Source organism: Phocoena sinus, chromosome 2 (genome assembly GCF_008692025.1).
Source record: "Phocoena sinus isolate mPhoSin1 chromosome 2, mPhoSin1.pri, whole genome shotgun sequence".
Taxonomy (NCBI): Eukaryota; Metazoa; Chordata; class Mammalia; order Artiodactyla; family Phocoenidae; genus Phocoena; species Phocoena sinus.
The window spans coordinates 49833991-49859227 of NC_045764.1; the positions used below are offsets into that span (position 1 = coordinate 49833991).

Consider the following 25237-nt stretch of genomic DNA (forward strand, 5'->3'; position numbering starts at 1 on the left):
GGTTGGTGGGGTTCTCCTGGCCGCCCCTGGATGGAGCCTCTCATGGCCATGCCCAGATGGGGAAAGAGAATGATGGTTTTTGTACCTCTTATTAGACAGCTTTTGTAAAAAGTATTTTTAATTTTAAAAAAGGTGTTTGTTTAAGTAGTATAGTCTGAAAGGTCAAGATGTCGCATAACTAGCCCCAATTGTTAGCTCTTTTGGTTACTGTGACACAAAAAGGAGGAGGAATGGGCTACAGAGCCAGGTGACATGCGAAAGCATTTAGTGGTGCGTGTAGCTAGTCAAGCGCCCTATTTCAGCACTGATGCAGGCAGAATTGGGGACGGTGAGAGCACAGCCAGGGAAGCCCAAGCAGACACCCCTGGCCGAGTGACCCTCTGCCCCCGGGGCTGTGGGAGGTACGGGGACAGTGGGCAGGGGTAAGACTCCACCCAGGAAGCGGTGCTGCGATCATCCCCATTTCGCTGCAAGGAGAAGCGGGTGGGGCACAGGTTAACTTGCCTGCGGAGCCACAGCTTACAGGCCGCAGGTGCTTTCAACCATCACTTTTAACTATAAGCTTCATCTGTGGTTTTGGTTTCTTTTTCCTTTTTTTTTTAAACATATTTTGCAAAATCGGTTTCAAGAGCTACCAAATTTCATCAAGCCAAGGTCTAAACAAAACAACTTGTAAGGTCCCCACCATCCTGACTCACTGGGGCTGTACGGGTTTCAGCACCTTTTAGCCCTCGTCCTATCCCAGTCCCAGGCAAACTGAGACAGTTGGTCGCCAGACTCGTGGCTCACGTTCGAACACACCGACCAACAAAATGACCCCGCCCCCAAGTGGCCAGAAAGACCCTGATGGCGCTCCGACCTACTACTTTTCTGTTGCCGCAGCCTGTGCGTCCTGAGCTGGCTATTTCTGCTTTCGGAGGGGGGTTGTCTTACACTCTCCACCCCCCCACCCCACCCCAGAGTCTTCAGTCTTTCAGGGCCCCCAAAACGCTGCGGGGCGGGGTGGTTGGTCCCCACCCCAGCGGGAGGCCCGCGACCAGCCGGGAGGGGCGCGCGGCGCTCGGAGCGCGCAGGGCCGGGCCTCTGACCCGCGCAAGCGCAGAAGCGCCCTCCCAACTCCGGTTTCATGGATTCCCAGTCCAGCTGCGTGGTGGTGACTGGTAAGACGACTTTTCTGCTTTCCCACTTGCTGCTGCTTTTAGCCTGACCATGGAATGCGCACTTGCCTGATCCTGGTCATAAAGTTCCCTCATGGGGAAAAAAGAGTGGCAACTGGTGGTTCCAATAATTCCAGATGGAGCTAACTTCCTGCTATGCCCTATTAAAAAAAAAAAAAACAGGGGACAGAGAGGCTTTTCTGTTTCTGTCCTGTCATTCACTTCAAATAACCCTTGAGTGGCATACACAGTAGGTGCCCACATGTGGCTTAGGCTCAGACCTTGTCCTTCAGCCCATCAGGGGGGAGGCAGAGGCTGGCGCCATCTGTCCGAGTCTGGGGCCCATGTGGCATCCACTGGGGTACAGCTGCATAGCAAGGAAGGGGGAGCAGGGGACTCAGAAAGAACAGAGCCTAAAAAGGCTGAGACAGTCCATCTACAGTGCACACCCCGACAGGGGCACATAGCTCCCCTACAAAACTAGAGGGCTTTTAGCCACCCAGGGAACTCTAAGCACCCTCTGAGAGCCACCAGTTAGAGACTTTGAACCCCAGAAGGTCAACTCAGAAGGAATGGTAGCCACCCACTCCTGCCTTTCACCAGCACATTCAAAATCAACCCCAGACACCCCCAGTCGTTGTCACAGCTGGTCCCTGGAGGGCTTGATTTCTTCACAAAGCTCTTTAGTTTTAGTCAGACACATTTGGCATATTTTAAGTTTTTTGAATTGTGTTGGATGAAGGAAACATTGAAGCGAGAAGGGTTGCTGTGTGTGTGGAAAATTGAAAGTTACCTATCTTAATATTTTCAGACTATAATCAAACTCCTGTTAACCTTCTGAGAAGAAGAAAGTTCTTTCGAAAACCTTTTATCTCCCTTGTTCTCATTTGTGTTATTTTGGGTATTAGAGATTGGTTCAGATTACCCTTGAATTCCTAAGGAAACTGTACCCCTGATAAATGTGACACTTGTCACAAATGAAATATGAATATTGAAGCACCAGGGCAAGCCTTAGACTCACATCAACCCCTGCCTCTGTCCTGTCAACTTGTGGTTTGCTGGCAAACTCTGGATTGTTTAATGAAGTACCTGATAATCAGCTGCGATTTGGGAATGCTCACTGGCTTCCAGAGTGTGGCCTTCCTTTATTAAAAATGCTCTGAGCTGCTAAGGGCAGTCTTTTCGTTTAATTGGTTTTACTTCACGTGTAAATCTCGCCAAGACAATTGGCACGTAGACAGATGGTGGGGGAACAAGGGCTCTGACAAACTGCCTTAAGATCAAGACATTCGGACTGGCACCAAACGATGACGATGGGAGAGTGAGAAAACCTGCCTCCCTCCAGAGGGCCTCTCTTGATTCCAAGAGATTTCTCCAGCCCCTTTTCACAAGTTCCCCTCGAGGGCCTGCCAAGTTTAAAGTGTAAGGTTTGACCCTGCAAAACAAGAGCTTCAAACCTTCATTTGCTGAGTTGTTTTGCCTAATTGAAAACAGATAAGAAATGATCTGCATACACTGATCTGAATAGGATTCTAAAGCAGCATGTGATGTTTTCTGGTGTCACTGCATTTTTAGTATTCCTACAGTCATCTCAGGAGGTACCTGATTTCTCAGTGATTTTTCCTTAATCTCAGTATTTTCCTTTTTTTTCTTTTTCTTTTTTGCTCGGCAACTCCAGTCTTATTTATTCTATAAGATTCAGTCAAAGTCAGAAAACACCACTAGCTTCCTGGGACATCGTGTCGCAAACTTTTCTATCCCCTGAGAAAGTTTCACCCTTTGTGAGTCAAACTTGCTAGTGCTCTAGACCCAGATGTTCCAGAATTTCAGAGGCACAGCCCTCTCCAGAACTGACTCCTGCTCTAAAGACCTGAGGTCCGGGGTTTGGGGTGGAGGTGAGGTTTCAGAGGTAGGTATTTAATCGTAGCTCCTCCCCATCTCAGAATCTGATGATTTGAGAAATACATCACGGGAATCAGATAGATGGAACTCAAAACGTCAGCTGGGTTCCAGGTAAAGCTGAGCTGGAGAAAGTCACCTCTAGCTGCAGCCCAGTGCCCACCCTGAAGTGAGCCCACCAGTCACAGGCCCACTTGACAGCGGCTGACCTCCCCTACAGGGGCCAGGCAGGAACTGTTGAGCTCTGTGCATGGGCCACACTGAAGGAGAGATGAAGCAAGGGGCCCCCAGGGTCCTGGTCCCCCCTCCTAGGCACACCATCCTAAAGGGCTTGTGATGGTTAATTTCATGTGTCAACTTGACTGGGCCACGGAGTGCCCAGATATCTGGTTAAACGTTATCTGGGTGTGTCTGTGATGGTGTTTGTGGAAGAGCTTAGCATTTGAATTGGTGGGCTCAGTAAAGCAGCGCCCTCTCCAGTGTGGGTGGGCCTCATCTAAGCCATTAAGGGTCTGAATAGGGTCTGAATAGAATAAAAAAGCAGAGGAGGGTTGAATTCTCTGTCTGAAGGCATGATCTGGCACATTAGTCTTCTCCTGCCCTCAAACTGGTGCTCCTGGGTCTCGGGCCTTCAGCCTTGGACTGGAATTTACTCCACTGGCTTTCCTGGGTCTCCAGCCTGTGGCTCATAATCACATGAGCCAATACCTTATAATAAATCTCTTTCTATATATATATGCAGATATATATATACACACACATACATACCAGTACAGACCTCTCAATTTCTGGAGAGAGAAATAGAGGCCTAAAGTACACATGAAATCTCAACATGGAAAAGTAAGGACAGGGCCCCTGACTGATAGGCACGGTGCCCAGGCAGGGGGTTTGGGGCTGAGAAATGGTGGCATCAAATGATCAGAGAGAATCAGGGCAGAGTGAGGGTCTAGCTGTAGCCCATCCCACGCTGCCCAGAGAGACAGTATAAAAGGATTTAGCATTTGTTTAGCATCTACCAGCTTCTGGAAACAATATGTGCTGTACATGGCATTGTTTAATCTGTCCGGAGGTCCCAGGAGGTATGTGACTATAACAACTATGAAGGAGAACGCTGGCACTGCTTCCTGTGTTTGAGGCAGTATTGCAAATGCTCCGTTTTATTCATTTAATCTGAACAACAGCCCTTTTAGATTATTATAATTGGTGTGCATTTTACAGATGAGAAAATCAAGGCACTGAAGCTAAGTAACTTGCTCAACGTCACCCAGCTGCTAAGTGGTGGGGCTGAGATACAACAACAGAAGCCTGAACCCAGACACTGAGGTCTCTGACCACTCTTGGCTGCTGTTGCGCCACGGCCTGAGCTTTGGCGGGGTCACTGCATGGTGTGGGTGCCGTAAAAATAAGCAGCTGCAACACTGAGAGGGTGATGGTGTCCTTCTCCCCAGGCAGCAGGAAACATTTCCTAAGCTAGTCTCAGAGGAGGTTTGCTGTCCTCCCCAAAGCAAAATTCTGTTTAACTGTGTTTTATTAGAAATCTTCATTGCAATTAAATTACATAATAGTACACAGTGTAAATAAGTGTTCCCAGTTCTAGGAACAAGCCCTTCCATCCACACACCTCATCCAGAAGCTCCTTCCCAGAGTGAGGCCTCTCCTGGGTCTCACCTTGCCCAGGCTCAGCCCCTCCAACCTCTCTGCCTCCTCCTCCCCCATGAAGTCCTGGGTCACCGCCACCTCCTCCAGGAGACTTCCCTAACCACCTCCACCCGTCTTCTCTCCCCCCTCTGTATTCTGATCCTAGTTGTTGTTTAAAGCCTTGCTATTCCAAGTGTGGTCCAAGGGCCAGTAGCATCAGTACCACTGGGGAGCTTGTTAGGAATTCAGAATCTCCAGCATCACCCCAGACCTGCCCAATCAGATTCTACATTTTAATAAGATATACATGTGTATTAGCATTTGAGAAACGCTGGACCAAATCTCACACTTTTTTAAACTTTTAAGTTTGAAATAATTATAGATTCACAAGAATTTGCAAAAAAAATGTATAGACTGGTCCTCTGCATCTTTCACCCAGCCTCCTCCAATGTTAACATCTTCAATATCAAAGCTAAGATACTGATATTGGTATAATATCCAATTGTGTGTGTGTGTATGTGTGTGTGTGTGCACATGCATGCATAACTCTATGTGGTACTATCACGTGTGTAGCTTTGTGTAACCACCACCATCAAGATAAATAACTGTACCAACATCACAAGGCTCCTTCGAACTACTCCTTTATAGCCACACCTACCCTTTTCCCCCATCTCTAACTCCTGGTAACCATTAATCTGTTCTTCATCTTTAGAATTATGTTTATAGATGTAAATTATAATTTACAAATATTGTATTGGGTTGGCCAAAAAGTCCGTTCAGGTTTTCCCATAAGAGCGTATGGAAAAACCCGAATGAACTTTTTGGCCAGCCCAATGTAAATGGAATCATGCAGTATGTATCCTTTTGAGATTGGCTTTTTTTCACTCAGCATAATTCCCTTGAGCTTCTTCCAAGTTGTTTATACCAATAATTCCTTCTTTTTTTTTTTTTTTTTTTTTTGTGGTACGCAGGTCTCTCACTGTAGTGGCCTCTCCTGTTGCGGAGCACAGGCTCCGGATGCACAGGCTCAGCGGCCATGGCTCACGGCGCCTAGCCACTCCGCGGCATGTGGGATCTTCCCGGACGGGGGCACGAACCCGTGTCCCCTGCATCGGCAGGCGGACTCTCAACCACTGTGCCACCAGGGAAGCCCTCCTTCACTTTTTTTGTTTTGTTTTGTTTTTTTTGTTTTGTGGTACGTGGGCCTCTAACCGTTGTGGCCTCTCCCATTGCGGAGCACAGGCTCCGGACACGCAGGCTCAGCGGTCATGGCTCACGGGGCCTAGCCACTCCGCGGCATGTGGGATCTTCCCGGACGGGGGCACGAACCCATGTCCCCTGCATCGGCAGGCAGACTCTCAACCGCTGCGCCACCAGGGAAGCCCCCTCCTTCACTTTTAAAGCAATTTTTTAACAGCTTTATTGAGATATAATTCTCATGCTATACAATTCACTCATTTAAAGCGTACAGTTCAATGGCTTTTAGTAGTCACAGAGTTATGCGTTTCTCAACACAGTCAATTGAGAATATTTTCATTACCCCAAAAAGAAACTCGACTCCCTAATCCTCATCCCCACTCCCCCACTACGTGCGCACGCACACACACACACACACACACACACACACACACACACACACACACACACAGAGTCAAGCTCTAGGCAACCACTAATCTACTTTCTGTCTTTATAGGTTGTCACTTCTGGACATTTCACATAAATGGAATCATACAGTTTTGTGACTGGCCTCGTTCACTGAGCATGTTTTCAAGGTTCATCCATGTTGTAACATAACACTTCTCTTTATTGCCAAATAATATGCCATTGTATGGGTAATACCATATTTTGTTTATTCATCAGTTGATGGACACTTGGGTTGTTTCTACTTTTTTCTTTTCACTGCTGAGTAGTATTCTGTGATCTAGATGAACCACAGTTTATTTAAGCTTTCACTCACTGAAGGATATTGAGTTGGTTTCTAGCTATGAGCTATTACAAATAAAGCTGCAGTGAACATTTGTGTACAAGTTTCTGTGTGAAAAAAAGTTTTCATTTCTCTGGGGTAAATGTCCAGCAGTGCAAGTGCTTGGAAGTCCACTTTCAATTTTAAAAGAAACTGTCAAACCATTTCCCAGAGTGGCAGTACCATTACATTCCCGCCACCAATGTATGTGTGACCTAGTTCCTCTTCATCCTTGTCAGCTTTGGGTGTTACCAGTATTTCTATTTCAGCCACCCTGAGAGAAGTGTAGTGACATCTCATTGTGATTTTATGGCTTTTTTAAAAATTAATTAATTTATTTTTGGCTGTGTTGGGTCTTCGTTTCTGGCAAGAGCTTTCTCGAGTTGCGGCGAGCGGGGGCCACCCTTCATCGCTGTGCGTGGACTTCTCACTATCGCGGCCTCTCGTTGCGGAGCACAGGCTCCAGACGCGCAGGCTCAATAGTTGTGGCTCACGGGCCCAGTTGCTCTGTGGCATGTGGGATCCTCCCAGACCAGGGCTTGAACCCGTGTCCCCTGCATTGGCAGGCAGACTCTCAACCACTGCACCACCAGGGAAGCCCTCATTGTGATTTTAATTTGCATTTCTCTGATGGCTAATGATGTTGAAAAGTTTTTCATGTGCTTATTTGCCACCTGTATATCCTCTTCAGTGAAATGTTTCTTCATGTCTTTTGCCCGTTTTCTAACTGGACTGTCTTTTTTTTCTTTTTAATTAAATAATTTTTTATTTTTGGCTGCGTTGGGTCTTCATTGCTGCATGCGGGCTTTCTCTAGTTGTGGCAAGCGGGGGCTACTCTTCGTTGTGGTGCACAGGCTTCTCACTGCAGTGGCTTCTCTTGTTGCAGAGCACAGGCTCTAGGCGCGCAGGCTTCAGTAGTTGTGGCATGCGGGCTCAGTAGTTGTGGCTCGTGGGCTCTAGAGTGCAGGCTCAGTAGTTGTGGCTCATGGGCTTAATTGCTCTGTGACATGTGGGATCTTCCCGGACCAGGGCTCGAACCCATGTCTCCTGCATTGGCAGGTGGATTCTTAACCGCTGCGCCACCAGAAAAGTCCCTAGACTGTCTTTTAAAGTTGAGTTTTGAGAGTTTTCTTATACGATTTACATACAATGCCTTTGTCAGATATGTGATTTACAACTGTCTGCAGAGTATCTTTTCATCCTCTCAGCAGGGTCTTTTGCAGAACAAAAGGTTTTCATTTTGATGAGGTCCACTTTATCGGTTTTTACTTTTATGGATCACGCACTTGGTGTCAAGTCTATGGACTCTTTACCTAACACTAGGTCCCAGGATTTTCTCCCTTTTTTTTTCCCCAAAAAGTTTTATAAGTTTAGTTCTTGCATTTAAGTCCATGATCAATTTTGAATTAATTTTTGTATACAGTGCGGGCTGAGGGATCCATTTTTTTTGCCTTTAGGTAGGTGTCTGATTTATCCAGCCCCATTTGTTAAAAGGCTGTCCCTCTCCATTGAATTGCTTTTGCACCTTTGTTAACAGACAACTGGGCATATTCACATGGGTGTGTTTCTGGTCCCTCTACACAGCATGCATTTTAACTGGACATGTGTGCTCACACCTTCTCGAGCCCTCCTACTTGGTGGTGGATCAGCCCCACATTCCTTTAGGGCCCCCCTACAATGCCTCACACAAGAGGACTTGGAAAATGCTTCCAGACGGGCAAGGTTGCAAGCCTCCACAAGAAAGGGGGTGTGTGGAGTCCTTGATGGCCCAGGGAATCACAAGAGGTCCCCAAGGAGGTGTGGGGAGCAGCACAGAAGCAGAGACACCGCGGCCCAAGGCATGGCCTGAGGAAACCAGGCTTTCTTTGGTTTCAGGTTTCGGGCCCTTCCGGCAGCACCTGGTGAATTCCAGCTGGGAAGCAGTAAAGGTAAAAGCCCTCTAAGCCCAGACCCAGGAGCGCACGACCCAGCTGGTTCCTTCTGTGGTTCTGAGAAAATCCAGCACGTAGGCTCCTTGGTGACCAGATCCACACGGGAGGGGAGAAAACACACACTGGGTGCCCTGGGACACGAGCTAGCTTTTTGTCCTTGGGTTGTGACTCACCTGCCCATAGGGGGCCCATCTGGCTCAGTGGTAAAGAAAACAGGCTGAAGGGACACCCCTGGGAAGGATGGGGAGAGGCCCAGGAAGGCTCTGCTGCCCTGAGAGCTGAGAACCCCTCTGGCTGTGGAGTGTCGGGAAAGTCACTGCCCCCAGCCCTAGTGTTCTCATTCATGACATGGGAGAATAATAGTACTGATGTTACAGGGTCGTTCTGAGGAGTAAAAGAGGTATGTGTGTGAAGCAAGTAAGTCTGTAAAAGCAGCTTTTTTAAAGCATAGTGCCTGGCACAGGGTAAGAGCTTAATACATGGTTATAATTAAAAACAACATGGCTTCATTTTTAAGAAAGCAGCCAGGAGAGAGCATGTCCTCAGACAGGGCGTGAAGAGGGGTCTCATCCGTAGAACAGAGCTCTCCTCCCTGAAGCAATTGCCCCACTCCTACCAGTCCCCACACGGTGTCATTTAGAGGCTCAGAACACAGCTGGCTACTTATTCACACTTGGCCATCAATTTCATGCTTCTGTTGGATCAAGCCAAAGGTAGGATCTTGAGTCTGTTCTCAGAGTTACCCAGTCAAGCTGAAAATGCAGCAAAACCACTTGAATCGTGTGTTTGCAGCCACTGTAACATTCATTTTTTAGCCTGTCCACACAGACGCGGTCAAGGAAACTCTCCACTCTTGAGTTAGAACTTGGGTTTTTTTCAACCAGCAAAAAAACTCAGAGAACCCCAGACTCACTGCCAAGGCTCGCTGCTGCACACAACATGCCAGAAAGGCCAGGTCAGGGCTTTATGAATTCCTGGGTGTTTGCAGCCAGTTCCTCGAAAAACAGGACTTTTTCTGCTGAATCCCAAATGGGCCCTGAGTCCTTCTTTTTGTGCCTCAGTTTTCTTATCTGTAAAATGGGAAGGTTGTGATGACTACAGGAATTAACATACATAAAACCCTCAGAGCATGGCAGGGCAACTGCTGGTTCTCACAAATTTCATTCTTATTACTAAGAAGCTATTCTACCAGTCAGTTTTCTCAGTTGTGGGCAAATAGAATTGGACTTTGGAGATCCACACAGGAAATGGAATGAGGGAGGGGATTATTTTGTAGACTCAAGATTCACAATAAAGCTAGAGAATCAGGGCAGAAGGGCAGAAACAGAAGCAGGCCGGGGGTTTCCAGGAAGAGGTAGTAGAATGGCAAACTAGGTGCTCTGAGCGTCCCTTCCCCTGTAGATAAACTAGATAAGATAGAACTTCTGTGCATTGCTGGACACGTAGTAGTAAAGGAAAGCCCATATACGTCATGCCATGCACAGAAATACATCGCACATACCCAGGGCTGCAGCCTGAAGGGGTGAGGGTCAGCACCCCCACCCTAACACACAAAAGACAGGGGGGCACATGCCATTATCAACATTGTTTTTAGCAAAGGGGATAGAATGAAACCAAGGCTCTTACTGTAAGCCAGACCCTTGAAAGGAGACCCTGTGGTCTCTAGCACCCCTGACTCCCAGTAAAGCATATGCAATTTCTCTTGAGGATTTAAAACCTTAGATTTTCCACAAACTAAGATAAACTAAACATTTATTTCCAATCAAAGATCACCAAATATTCAAAGAAACAAACTACCCTCAGTAAGAATGAGCAGAAGCAGATTTAGAACCTCAAAAACTTGAGGTTCTAAATCATTCTGCTAGATATTATCAGAAAATAACATAATTATGTATGGAATGCTTGAAGAAGTAATGACAAAATCACAAAAACTATCAAAAGATTAGGCAAACTGAAAAAGGGAGTAATAGAGCTTATAGAAATTTAAAACACAATTGTTGAGGTGAAGAATTTAACAGATGACTTAAAAGACAGGTTAGAATTATGCTAAGTGAAAGATGCCACTCACCAAAGACCACATATTATATGATTACATTTAGATGAATGTCCAGATGAAGCAAATCTATTGAGACATAAAGTAGATTAGTGGTTGCCTAGGGCAGGTGAGTGGGGGATTGGGGGAAATAGGGAGTGACTGTTAATGGGTATGGGTTTTTTTTAGGGTTGATGAAAAGGTTCTAAAATTGACTGTGGTGATGGTTGCACAACTCTGTGAATATACTAGAAGGCAATGAATTATAGACTTTAAATGGGTAAATTGTATGGTATGTGAAATACATGTAAATGGCAGTTTAGAAACAGATAAGAAAAATTAATGAACTAGAAGATAGCTCTGATGATATTGTTTAAAGGGCAGCATAAAGAGATGGACAAGGAAATGAAAAAAAATTAAGAAATATGGATAATAAAATGAGATATTTGAACATATGTTTATTTGGAGTTCCATAAGGAGAGAATGAATGAAATAAAGCACTAGCCAAAGAGGTAATGGTTGAGACTATTGCAGAATTGGATGAAAGACATAAATCCACAGAGATAAGAAGTATAAAATATACCAAGCAAAAACAAATAAAATCAATACATATACACATCATAGTAAAACTGCAGAAAACCAAAGACAAGGAGATTTGAAAGTAGTCTGGGAAAAAGACAGGTCACCTACAAAAGACAATACAATTAGACTGAGAGTAAATTTTTCAAAAACAACAATAAAAGCTAGAAAACAGTGGAGTAACATCATCAAAATGCTGGAAAAATATTGTCAACCTGAAATTGCATACCCAGCAAAATTATTTTTCAAAACAAGGATGAAATGAAGACATTTTCATTAAAGCAAGCATCAAGAGTTTACTACCAGCAGGCACAACCCTAAAGGAACATGTAAAGGATATCATTCAGAAGGAAGGAAAATTATCCCAGAAAGATGGTGTGAGATGCAAAGAGGAACTGTGAGCCCAAAGGTAAAATCTAAACTAGCATTATTTGTTAATAATGATAATAATAATAAATGGCTAATTGTAAGTTTAAAAATAAAGGATTGAACTAAAATATAGGACAATGAAGGCATAGAAGTTAAGACAAGTGATTGAAGTTTAAGTCTTCTAAGGCCCTTGTATAGACAGGCATCCTGATATCAAATTCAGACTTTGTTAAATTATATATATTTATATTTATATATAATATATATATTAATATTTATATATAATATATATATTAATTGAAGTATAGTTGATTTACAATGTTGTATTAGTTTCAGGTGTACAGCAAAGTGATTCAATTGTATATATGTATATATATAGCTGAATATATATATATATTCTTTTTCAGATTCTTTTCCATTATAGGTTATTACAAGGTATTGAATATAGTTCCCTTTGCTATATACAGTAGGCCATTGTTGTTTATATATTTTATATATATAGTGATGTGTATCTTAATCCCAAACTCCTAATTTATCCCTCCCCACCTTTCCCCTTTAGTAACTGTAAATTTGTTTTCTATGTCTATGAGTCCATTTCTATTTTATAAATAAGTTCATTTGTATCATTTTTTTAGATTCCACATATAAGTGATATCATATGATATTTGTCTTTCTCTGTCTGACTTACTTCACTTAATATGATAATCTCTAGGTCCATCCGTGTTGCTGCAAATGGCATTATTTTATTCTCTTTTATGGCTGAGTAATATTCCATTGTGTATATGTACCATATCTTCTTTAACCATTCATCTGTTGGTGGACACTTATGTTGTTTCCATGTCTTGGCAATTGTGAATAGTGCTGCTATGAACGTTAGGGTGCATGTATCTTTTTGAATTAGAGTTTTCGTCTCTTCTGGATATAGGCCCAGGAGTAGGATTGCTGGCTTATATGGTAACTCTATTTTTAGTTTTTTAAGAAACCTCTGTACTGTTCTCCATAGTGACTGCACCAATTTATTCCCACCAACAGTGTAAGAAACTTCCCTTTCTCTACACCCTCCCCAGCATTTATTATTTGTAGACTTTCTGATGATGGCCATTCTGACTGGTGTGAGGTGGTACCTCATTTTAGTTTTGATCTGCATTTCTCTAATAATTAGTGATGTTGAGCATCTTTTCATGTTCCTGTTGGGCATTTGTATGTCTTCTTTGGAGAAATGTCTATTTAGGTCTTCTGCCCATTTTTTGATTGGGTTGTTTGTTTTTTTGATATTGAGCTGTATGAGCTGTTTGTATATTTTGGAAATTAATCCCTGTGGGTTGCATCATTTGCAAATATTTTCCTCTAGTCTGTAGGTTGTCTTTTCATTTTGTTTATGGTTTCCTTTTCTGTGCAAAAGCTTTTAAGTTTAATTAGCCATTTGTTTCTTTTTGCTTTTATTAATGTTAGGAGATGGATTCAAAAAATATGTTGCTGCAATTTATGTCAGAGAGCAATCTGCCTATGTTTTCCTCTAGGAGTTTTATCGTATCTGGTCTTACAATTTTATAGTGTCTGGTCTTTTATGGTCTTTAATGCATTTTCAGTTTATTTTTTTATATGGTATTAGAGAATGTTCTTTTTTTCTTTTCTTTGTTTTTTCAGCCACACCGCACAGGCAGCATGGGGAACTTCCCCAGCCAGAGATCAAACCCATGCCCCCTACAGTGGAAGCATGGAGTCTTAACCCCGGGACCACCAGGGAAGTCCCAGGAGAATGTTTTAATTTCATTATTTTACATGGAGCTGTCAGGTTTTCCCAGCACCACTTATTGAAGAGACTGTCTTTTCTCCGTTGTATATTTTTGCCTCCTTTGTTGTAGATTAATTGACCATAAGTGCAGGGGGTTATTTCTGGGCTTTCTATCCTGTTCCATTGATCTATGTGTCTGTTTTTGTGCCAGTACCATACAGTTTTGATTAATGTAGCTTTATAGTATAGTGTGAAGTCAGAGAATATGATTCTTCCAGCTCCATTCTTCTTTCTCAAGATTGTTTTGGCTCTTCAGGGTCTTTTGTGTTTCCATACAAATTTAAAAAAATTTTTTGGTTCTAGTTCTGTGAAAAATACCATTGGTAATTTGATAGGGATTGCATTGACTCTAGATTGCCTTGGGTAGTATGGTTATTTTAACAATATTGTTTCTTCCAATTCAAGAACATGTTATATCTGTCCATCTGTTTGTGTCATCTTCCATTTCTTTCATCAGTGTCTTATAGTTTTCTGAGTACAGGTTTTGTTTCCTTAGGTAGGTTTATTCCTAGATATTTTATTCTTTTTGATGAAATGGTAAATGGAGTTGTTTCCTTAATTTCTCTTTCTGATGTTTCCTTGTTAGCGTATAGAAATGCAACAGATTTCTGTATATTAATTTTGTATCCTGCAACATTACTGAATTCATTGATGAGCTCTAGTAGTTTTCTGGTGGTATCTTTAGGATTTTCAATGTATAGTCATTGCAAACAGTGAAGTTTCACTTCTTCCTTTCCAGTTTGGATTCCTTTTATTTGTTTTTCTTCTCTGATTGCTGTGGCTGGGAATTCCAAAACAATATTGAATAAAAGTGGGAAAGAGGGGCATCCTTATCTTGTTCCTGATCTTAGAGGGAATGCTTTTAGATTTGCACCATTGAGTATGATGTTTGCTGTGGGTTTGTCATGTATGGCCTTTATTATGCTGAGGTATGTTCCCTCTACACCCACATTCTGGAGAGTTTTATCATAAATGGATGTTGAATTTTATCAAAAGCTTTTTCTGCATCTATTGAGATGATCATATGGTTTTTATTCTTCAGTTTGTTAATGTGGTGTATCACATTGATTGATTTGCAGATATTGAAAAAATCCTTCCATCCCTGGGATAAATCCCAATTATATATGTGTGGCAAAATTTCAAGAGTAACTATGAAAGAGTAGAAATAGAGTACATGGTTTCCAAGAGAGCAGGGAAACAAAACAGAATAAAAAAATGAACAAAACTTTAATCAAAGGGACCAAAAAATCACCCCATAGGAAACAAGGTAGATGAATACACTGTTGCTGTCCAGCTGAATACTAGTTATTGTAGCTTGTCCCAATGGCACTGGCTGCTGCATACTCCCAGTGGCATTATTGTTACCCTGGGAAGATGGATGTTTCTTCTATCAGAGAGATTTGCTCCTGATTCAGAGTCAAAGATGAGTGTGCCTGATTGGTTGATCCTGACCTGGCCATAGTGAGACTGACCTTTTCAGCATTTGTGGGGGGAGCCAGGCTCTATCTGCCACCAAGACCCCAATATTAGGGGTTGCCCCAAATCAGAGGAAGGCCAAAGAAATAACAATGTTGATATGGATATAAAATATTAAGTCAACTCTTCTTAGTTCAACCTATATTTATTCAGTTCCTGATTTGGAAGACAGTCTACTAACACATGAATCTCTTCCTGTTCCTCTTCCACCCCAGCCAGGTGTACTGCAGTACAATTCTGACACTAACCCCCTGGAGTACACACAAATTTCACAGATTAAGGGCAAAGGTCTCCACAAGACTGCCCCCGCTTCAGACACCAGCTGCATTTCAGGGGTCCTCAGGTCACCTGTGCTTTGGGAAAATTCAGGAATTTTCATGACCCCCACAGTTCTGATAATTTGCTAGAATGACACACAGAGCTCAGAAAAGCACTAAACTTACAATTTTTTAAAATAAAGGATACATATGGGTTGAATTCTGGATGGGTCCCAAATGCAGAAGTTTCATGCCCTCTCCCCACGGAGTCAGGGCGCATCACCTTTCTGGCACATCAATGCATTCATCAACCAGGAAGCGCCATGGAACCTCCACATGCAGAGTTTTATTGGCGCTTCATTGTGTAGGCAAGGTTGGTTAAATCACTGGCCATGTGATTGAACTCAGTCTCCAGTCTACTTCCCCTCCCTGAAGGTCAGGCAGCTGAAAGTCCCCACCCTCTAGTCATGTGGCTGGCTTTTCTGGTGACCAGATCCCATCCTGCAGCTATTAAGGGACCACCATGAGGCACCCCAGCAGCATAACGAAGATACTCCTGTTGCTCCGGAAATTCCAAGAATTTTGAAGCTCTCTGCCTGGAACTGGAGACAAAGACCAGATATACTCTTTCTCATATCACAGTTCCCTAGAGGGGTTCCTGTGTAGGGAGAGGAGATGGCTCATGAATAAGATAATTATAACCCAGAGCAGATTCTGAGAAGTGCTACATTATGAGACTCTGAAGAGGAAAAGTTTAATTTCATTCTGGAGAACGTATGAGAGAAAGGAACCTAAAGCAAAGTGAGAAAAAGCTGCACCCCTGGGAGGTCACTGGGAAGGCCATCTGGAAGCAGCAGTGAAGGACAGGATAAAGGCAAGAGGGAATAAATTCTCTAAACCACCATGCGCTGGTTGCTCCAGACACTTCATGCAGAATGGCTTGCTGAATTCTTCCTACAGTCCAAAGAGGTTGATACTGTTATTCCCATTTTGCAGGTGAGGAAATGGGTGCTCAGAGGTTGGCTATCTGGCCTGGGGACATGTGCCATGAAATGGCCATGCCTAGATTCCAGTCTCAGGTGGTCCTGCTGAGTGAAGTCCTGGTTCAGCCCACTTGCCTCGCTCTTCCCCTGGGGGAAATTAACACTTGGTTCAGAAGAAGAGGACCTCTTCCAGCACAAGAATGGCTTTTAGGGAATTCCCTGGCTGTCCAGTGGTTAGGACTTGGTGCTTTCACTGCCGGGGCCCAGGTTCAATCCCTGGTTGGGAAACAGATCCTGCAAGCCGTGTGGCATGGCCAAAAAAAAAAGGAATGGCTTTTAAACTTCCTAGAACTCAAGAAATATCAAGACCCACTACCCAGTGACCCAGGGGTGAGCAAAGTGAGGCTATTCACCCAAATGCCTCAGCCCTACATCCACGTCATCATGGCTGGCTTTCTGTCATGAGTTCATCTTTACCGTCTTTGAAGCTCTCCCGCCAGTGCCTGAGACACAGACAAGATGATCTGCTGCTTGGTCTTCTTGCTCACAATGTGACCAGAACAGAAACCTTCTTACCAGCTGATGAGGGAGCAAACCCGAGCCCAGCTTCAGTGCCCTCTGCCACCCATTTGCCTTCTCCACGGGTCCCTGCTATCCATCTCTAGCTTCTTCTTTCTCCTTCTTTCTGGTGTTGTGCTCCAGGGCAGAGGCACTGGCAGTCTCTTTAAAGGCTACTTCACTCTCAGTCCTCAGACCAGGCTCTCTTCCTGCACCATCTACGGTTATTCAGTGACCTCCACTAATGTGTGTGTTAGACCTTCTGATCCTGGTTAGACCTTCTGATCCTGGTTTGGGAGCTCCCTGGGAGTATCCACTGAAAGTGCCAGCATATGGCCAGCAGAGCATCCGTTGTAAGGCTAATCATCTAAGTGGGGTATTAAGACAAAGGTCCAAGCTAGTTCAGATATATACATTGGACCCATTATACAGATATAGAAACAGGCTTAGATGGACTAAATAATGCACAAGAGGGCACACACCTCCCAGAGTCAGTATAAGCAGCACACTGTCTGTGGGGACCAGCATCAACATACCCCCATCCCCACAGAGGGCCTGGCCTGAAGCAAGCCTTCCAGTGGCTATGTGTTGACTGGATACGTGAATGATTGTCATTCTTTTCTATCCTCCTGCATCCTCCCACTGGAAGTCAACCTTGTGAATACCAACGTCTCATGAGTGCCTGCTCCATGCCAGGCATTGTAAGTGGGGATGTATGAAATGATAGAGAGGGAAAAGAGTGCAGTTCCACACTCAACAGCATTTCACCTCTGAGATTATTTCACCTCTAAAATGAATGCATTTTTGTTGTGGTTGCTCTTAAATGGGAGATTGTTTTAAAAGAAGGAAAATACAGAAAAATAATATAAATGCTAAAAGTTCCCAATGAACAAAGGCATCTCCTATAAACTCCCAGAAGGGTGACTTAACGCTGTTTACCAACAGCATGTACCAAAGACTTTAACACTAGGCTGGCCTGTGCTGGGCACCCTGCCCTCCCCAGTCGTAAGCCTCATCCCCTGACTGATGCAATGGCTGAGCATTATCTCCTGGTTTCTGAACACTTTCATTTTGGAGCCAGTACCACCTCATATTCTTTCAAAAGAAATTATGTCCTGAACTCTTTTAGAAGTGCCTGAGCCTGGAGAGGCAGCAAATAAAACAAGGGTTTTGTAAAACACACCCTGGGTCAGTTGGGCTAGGTTATTATATAACTGCACTTAAAATAAACCCAGGCTGGGGGGCCAAGAGATCAGAGCTCTTGCCAGATTTGATCAACTTGATATGCAGAATAGCTTCTCTATACTCCAGAGATGAGGTGGCTTTGTGCCTTTCTTACATGTTGCTTTATTTATTTATTTATTTATTTATTTATTTTTTTTTTTGCAGTATGCGGGCCTCTCACTTTTGTGGCCTCTCCCGTTGCGGAGCACAGACTCCGGATGCGCGGGCTCAGCGGCCATGGCTCACGGGCGCAGCCGCTCCGCAGCATGTGGGATCTTCCCGGACCGGGACACGAACCCGTGTCCCCTGCATCGGCAGGCGGACTCTCAACCACTGCGCCACCAGGGAAGCCCTGTGTTTGTTTTAAATTATGTTTTTATTTAAAAATACATTGAGATGTACAGAAAAGTTGTGAAGATAGTACAGTGTTCCCATATACACACTCCCCCACCACCAGTTTCCCCTATCATTAACATCTTACACATCATACATTAGTATGGTACATTTGTCACAGTGAATGAACCAGTATTAATGTATTATTATTAACTGAAGTCCATAGTTTATTCCGATTTCCTTAGTTTTCACCCAGCATCCTTTTCCTGTCCCAGGGTCCCCTCCTGGATGACATATTACACTTAGTCCTCATGTGTCCTTAGGCTCCTCTGGTCTTTGACAGTTTCTTAGAGTTTCCTTGTTTTTGGTGGCTTTGACAGTTTTGAGGAGTACTGGTCCGGTATTTTATAGACTGTCCTTCAATTGGGATCTGTCTGATGCTTTTCTCATGATTAGACAAGTAGGCTTGGGGAGGAAGAACAGAGGTCAAGTACCATTCTTATCCCATAATATCAGGGGCACATACTGTTGATGTGACTGATCACTGTTGACATTGACCTTGATCACCTGGCTGAGGGAGTCCTTCCCAGTTTCTCACTGTAAAGTTGCTTTCTCCCCCTCTTTATACTTCACTCTTTGGAAGGAGATCACTGGGTGCCGCTCACACTCAAGGAGTGAGGAATTATGCCCCCTTGAGGACAGAGTGTCTCCATAAATTGTTTGGGATGTGTCTGCATGGAAGATTTGGCTCTTCCTGCCTCACCTGTTGACGTATTTATGTAATCATTTCTTTATGTCAGTATGGACTCATGGATAATTATTTTATACTTTGGGTTATGGCTTGCTTCCTTATCAAAGTCCATCTTCTCCTGAAACCTTTCCCACCTCCTATACTATCCCTGCTTACTAACACACCTCTTCCAAGGGAAACACAAGATCCCACATTTCATTTTCCACCATTGAAAGTTAGACTAAGGTGGACACTTTTTTAAATTAACTGCATTCCTTTTATATATAAATCTGCTTGGGACTTCCCTGGTGGCGCAGTGGTTAAGAATCTGCCTGCCAATGCAGGGGAGATGGCTTCAATCCCTGGTCTGGGAAGATCCCACATACCACGGAGCAACTAAGCCTGTGCACTACAACTACTGAGCCTGCACTCTAGAGCCCGCGTGCCACAACTACTGAGCCCGTGTGCTGTAACTCCTGAAGCCCACGTACCTAGAGCCCATGCTCCGTAACAAGAGAAGCCACTGCAATGAGAAGCCCGTGCACCGCAACGAAGAGTAGTCCCCATTTGCCACAACTAGAGAAAGCCCGCGCACAGCAACAAAGACCCAGTGTAGTCAAAAAAGAAAACTGCTTGTACTCCTGTCCTTAACATCACTTATCATATTTCATTGATGCAAAGAGCCATTTCTATTTTTTTTTTTTTTTTTTTTTTTTTTTTTTTGCAGTACGCAGGGCTTTCACTGTTGTGGCCTCTCCCACTGCGGAGCACAGGCTCCAGACGCACAGGCTCAGCGGCCATGGCTCACAGGCCCAGCCGCTCCGCGACATGTGGGATCTTCCCGGACCGGGGCACGAACCCGTGTCCCCTGCATCGGCAGGCGGACTCTCAACCACTGCGCCACCAGGGAAGCCCCACTTCCATTTTTTTAAACAACATTTTGGCATCCTGAAATCAGACGAATCTTAAAGTCAATTCTATCTTACACTTTGTTACAGTTGAGCAGAGCTTTTGCTTTCTTGGTGGTTTATACAATAATGCTTTGCGTTCACTCTCTGGGCTCAGATTTGATGAAATACATCATGTCTTTTCTGGATTACACACTCTGTCAGCATAGGAAACACTCTGGCCTATTTATCTTGCTCTGTGGAATCCACACCAGAATCTTGAGGGCTTTAGGGTTGTATTTGTGTTGCCATAAATATGATGAAAATATATCCTGCAATACACACAGTCTAACACCAGAGAAAAGTACACAAACAAGTGTGACCCTGGAGATCAGGCATCAGACTGTCAGCTTGAACTGGGACTCAAAGACAACCCTTAGCTCCTCTGGGGAGGGACAGAGCTTTTGGAGAAACAAACAAACAAACAAACGAAAGAGGTTATTAGCAATGGTTTTTCTCATCTTCATCCTCACATCCACATTAGAAGCACGTTTCACATTTTGAAAAAACGTTGGCATTACATTAGGGATGCTACACCTGGGTTTCCAAAACCCATGGAGGTCCTGGTGGGCCTGAAGGTTGTGAGCCAATTTGAGACACCATTGATGGGTCCCAGGCCTCTGAACTAACATCTAAGCACAGGTAATCACGCTGCACCCCCGACCAGCCTTGGTAAGGTTACACTTTTCTGGGATGCTCCTGACTCTCCCAGCTTTGGGTCCCACCCCCCTCACAAGCTGCACCTTCTCTCTGGGGAGGAAGATGTGCTGATGCAGTGTTTCCTCTCTCGCAGGCATTTGCAAAAATATCTAGACAGTAACTGTTGAACCCAAAGCATCTATGGAGGTGAGATTTCAGGCCCTGGTTTCCCCAGAGATGGGGATATGGCTGGGGAGCCGTAAGATGCGTTCGGGATAGCAGTCCTCAGGCAGCGTCCTGGCTGGGGTCATCCTCTCTTTTGCCCATTGTAAGATCATTCCTATCCTTTATCCGTCTTGGTAACTGTGTTCTAAGAGCTCATGATTTGGAGACAATTACATAGTAAGCAGCCAGTTAATCAAGACGACATAGCCCTAAACTTTTTTGTTGTTGTTGTTGTATCTATTTATTTATTTATTTTTGGCTGCATTGGGTCTTCATTGCCGCACGTGGGCTTTCTCTAGTTGCGGCAAGCAGGGTCTACTCTTCGTTGCAGTGCACGGGCTTCTCATTGCGGTAGCTTCTCTTGTTGCGGAGCACAGTCTCTAGGTGCGCGGGCTTCAGTAGTTGTGGCACAAGGGCTCAGTAGTTGTGGCTCATGGGCTTAGTTGCTCCACGGCATGTGGGATCTTCCCGGACCAGAGCTCGAACCCGTGTCCCCTGCATTGGCAGGTGGATTCTTAACCACTGCGCTACCAGGGAAACCCAACCCTAAACGTTTATGCCACTAATAACAGTGCCTCCAAAATACCCAAAGCAAAAACTAATAGAACTGTAAGTCCTATTATTTCACAGTTATAGAGATTTTAATATTCCCCTTTCAAGAATGGATAGAACACATAGATAGAAAATCAGCAAAGATACAGAAGACTTAAACAATCAACCAACTTGACCTAATTGACATTACAGAACTCTCCACCCCAAGCAGAATACGACTCTTTTAAGTGCATGTAGAACATTTACCAAGATAGACCATATCCTGAGTCATACGACAAGTCTGAATAAATTCAAAAGAGTTCAAGATATACAAAGTATGTTCTCTCACTGCAGTGGATTTAAATTAAAAATCAGCTACAGAAAGATATCTGAAAAATCTGCATATATTTGGAAATTAATTAATACCCATCTAAATAAGCAATGGATCAAAGAAAAAATCAGAAGCAATATTATAAAGTCTTTTGAAATAAGTGAAAGTGAAAACACAACATATTAAAATTTGTGGTATATTGCTAATGCAGAACTTAGGGGGACATTTGTAGCACTGAATGACAATATTAGAAAAGAAGAAAGGTCCCAAGTCAGTGAACTCAGTTTCTACCTTAAGAAACTAGAAAAAGAGCAAATTAAATCCAAATCAAGGAGAAAAAATGAAATAATAAAGATCAAAGCAGAAATCAATGAACTAGAGAACAGAAAGATAATAATGAGAATCAAAGAAACCAAGAGCTGGTTCTTTGAGAACATCAATAAAATTGATAAACCTCTAGCCAGAGGATCAAGGAGAGAGAGAGAGAGAGAGCGCGCATAATTCCTGTTAATTTTTAAATTCATTTACCACTGCCTGGCTTCTAGCCCTGGTTCCACACTCAAGCTACTCCCATCAAAGTCATTAAAGACCTCTTTTTCTTTGCCATTTTACTTGACCTCCCTGGGGTCCTAATAATCTTTATGGTAGACACAGTATTGTTATTGTTCCCATCATACAGGTGAGGAGACTGAGGCCCAAGCTGACCAGATCCTCCTTTCTTCTCCCCTTCTTGGCTCGAAAGGTTGCTGTTAGGATTTAATCAAATAAAATAATAACCTGTAAAGTTTTAGCTCAGCTCGTATCCTTACTAGTTCCTCAAAGATACATCAAATAAACACCATTTAATCACAAGCTTCCCTTTCCAAGACCATACCCTCTTCCAAACAGCTCATATCCTCAGACCCCGGCCTCTGGAAAAGTCTGTACTCACCACTGTCCCTGCCTCTTCCCTAGTTCCTGGTAAAATAACCACATTTAGATTGTTCTGGATTTGCAATACAGAATTTTTGTGGGAATAATTGCCATCCAAAATTCTTCTCTTTAGAAGAAAAGAACTTCTCAAATACTGAGACTCCTTCAGTAGACCAGAAGCTCAGACACCGTCACCTTTCAGATTCCCTTGCTGTCATCTCAAAGACAACTTCTAGATCTTGATGCCACAGAACTCCAGAAGGCTTTTGGATATGGAAAATGGGAGGGACTTCCCTGGTGGCACAGTGGTTAAGAATCCACCTGCTAGTGCAGGGGACACAGGTTCAATCCCTGGTCTGGGAAGATACCACATGCCGTGGAGCAACTAAGCCCGTGCACCACAACTACTGAGCCTGTGCTCTAGAGCCCGTGTACCACAGCTACTGAACACATGTGCTGCAACTACTGAAGCCCATGCGCCTAGAGCCCATGCTCCACAGAAAGAGAAGTCACTGCAGTGAGAAGCCCACACACTGCAACGAAGAGTAGCCCCCACTCACCACAACTAGAGAAAGCCCGCACACAGCAACAAAGGCCCAATGCAGCCAAAAATAAATAAAATTAAAAAAAAAAAAAGAAAATGGGAGACTGTTAAAATACCTAGTTATTAACCCTGTCTGAAAGATGGAGATGTCAGCCTGACCTAAGTGATTTACTGTGAATTTAGTCTTTCTTCAGACTGTGCTTTTTAGTCAGGTTAAAAAATATTGGTGGAAAAGAGTGATGGAGAATCAACACATATTTTTTAACTGTGGTAAAATATACATAACATATAACTTAACCATTTTAAACATACAATTCAGTGGCATTTAACACATTCACATTCTTTTTTTTTTTTTTTGAAGAAGGACATCAGCTCAGCTTTTATTTATTTATTTATTTTTGGCTGTGTTGGGTCTTCATTTCTGTGCGAGGGCTTTCTCTAGTTGCGGCAAGTGGGGGCCACTCTTCATTGCGGCACGCGGGCCTCTCACTATCACGGCCTCTCTTGTTGCAGAGCACGGGCTCCAGACGCGCAGGCTCAGTAGTAACACATTCACATTCTTGTGCAACCATCACCACCATTCATCTCTAGAACTTTCCACCATCTGAAACAGAAACTCTGTACCCATTAAACTCTAACTCCCCATTCCCTCCTCCCTGGTAATCACCATTACACTTTCTTTTTCTATGGATTTGACTATTCTAGCAACCTCATGTAAGTGGAATCATACAATATTTGTCCATCGTGTCTCACTTATTTCACCATAAATCTTTATTTCTGCCCACATTTGCCACTGAACCTGGCCACCTTCCCTCCCCCATTACATTCTTCTCTGTATCTGTTGCTTCTCTCTTTTCTGTCCTGGTCTCCAGTTTGTCTCCAGCACCCAGCACAGGCCTAAAACTTGGCAGGGGCAATTAACATTCATGAAGGAATATCATTGTTAATGAAACTACATCCCCAAGGAAGCGAAAAAAACATACATCTCACTTTTAACAATGTGCTTTGTTCTGTTTTCCAGTTACTAAGGAGCAATTACATAAGACCTCCAAAGATCACAAAGAAACACAGAAAAATAGATTGTAATTCCCCATCTAAAAAGAACCCCAAGTACAGTGCATGTCCTCTCAATCTTTACTGTCATGTTCTGGGTTGGGTAACTGTTGCTGCAATCAAGCCAGCCCAGAACTTAATGGCGTCAAACAACCACCATTTTATTATCCTTCCTGGCTGTGTGGGTCAGCTAGGCTCAGCTGGGCAGCTCTTCTGCTGGTCTTGTTTGGGTCTCTCTTGTGGCTGTAGTAGGAAGGAGGCTGGGACAGGATCACGGAGCTTGGCTGGGGTGCTAGGACAGCAGACCTTGCCACAGGAGGTCTCCCCACGGGGTAGCCTAGGGGAGAAACTGCTAAGCCATCTTATGGCTTAGGCCCTGAACTGGCTGAATTATGGTGGTAAAATGAGTTCAGGCCAGCTCGGGCACACTGTGGGAGGAGATGACACCAGGCTGTGAATACCAGAGGCATGCTCCACTGGGGACTGTCTTAGCTCCAGCTGCTATAACAGAATACCATAGACTGGTGGCTTAAACAATAAATATCTATTTTTCACAGTTCTGGAGGCTGAAAGTCTGAGATCAGGGTGCCAACATGTGGGTTCTTCATGAGGGCCCACTTCCTGGTTAGGACCTCACAGAGTCTTTCCTTGGTGCATGTATGCAGCATGCAGACAGAGTTCTAGTCTCATCATGCCCTTATAAGGATGCTAATCCCATTGTGGTGGCCCCACCTTCATGACCTTATCTAGACCTAATTATCTCCCAAAGGCCCTATCTCTAAATACTATCACGCTGGGAATAAGGGCTTCAACATGAATTTTCGGGGGACACAAACATTCATTCCGTAACTGAAGCCACTGAAATCGGGTAGGACCCTGCTGGGCCCTCTCCAGTACAAAAGCCCCTCCGTGTTCCGTGTTTCTTGTTTGTAGAAAAAGGCTTTCATCTCCTAGGCCTTCCCAGAGTTCCAAAGAGCAGATTCAAGCAGTTACTAATTAGGAAAGTGAGGGAATGCAGAAACATAGGAAAAGCAGTCAAGCACAAAAATTAATAATAGCTTAAACAATAGTTCAGCCATAACACAGAGTCCTAGTTCCTCCTCAAATGGTATACGTAACAATCTGACGCAA

At 43.9% G+C, this 25237-nt stretch overlaps 1 protein-coding gene across 1 annotated transcript in view; it reads left to right on the forward strand.

The window, feature by feature from the left end:
• The first annotated feature begins 811 nt into the window (after positions 1–811).
• Positions 812–25237, forward strand: part of PGPEP1L (pyroglutamyl-peptidase I like) — a 48202-nt gene continuing 23776 nt past the window's right edge. The window contains 2 exon segments of the mRNA XM_032622096.1: positions 812–1160; positions 8533–8585. Of these exon segments, the coding sequence (XP_032477987.1) occupies positions 1127–1160; positions 8533–8585 (87 nt within the window). The 5' untranslated portion in view covers positions 812–1126.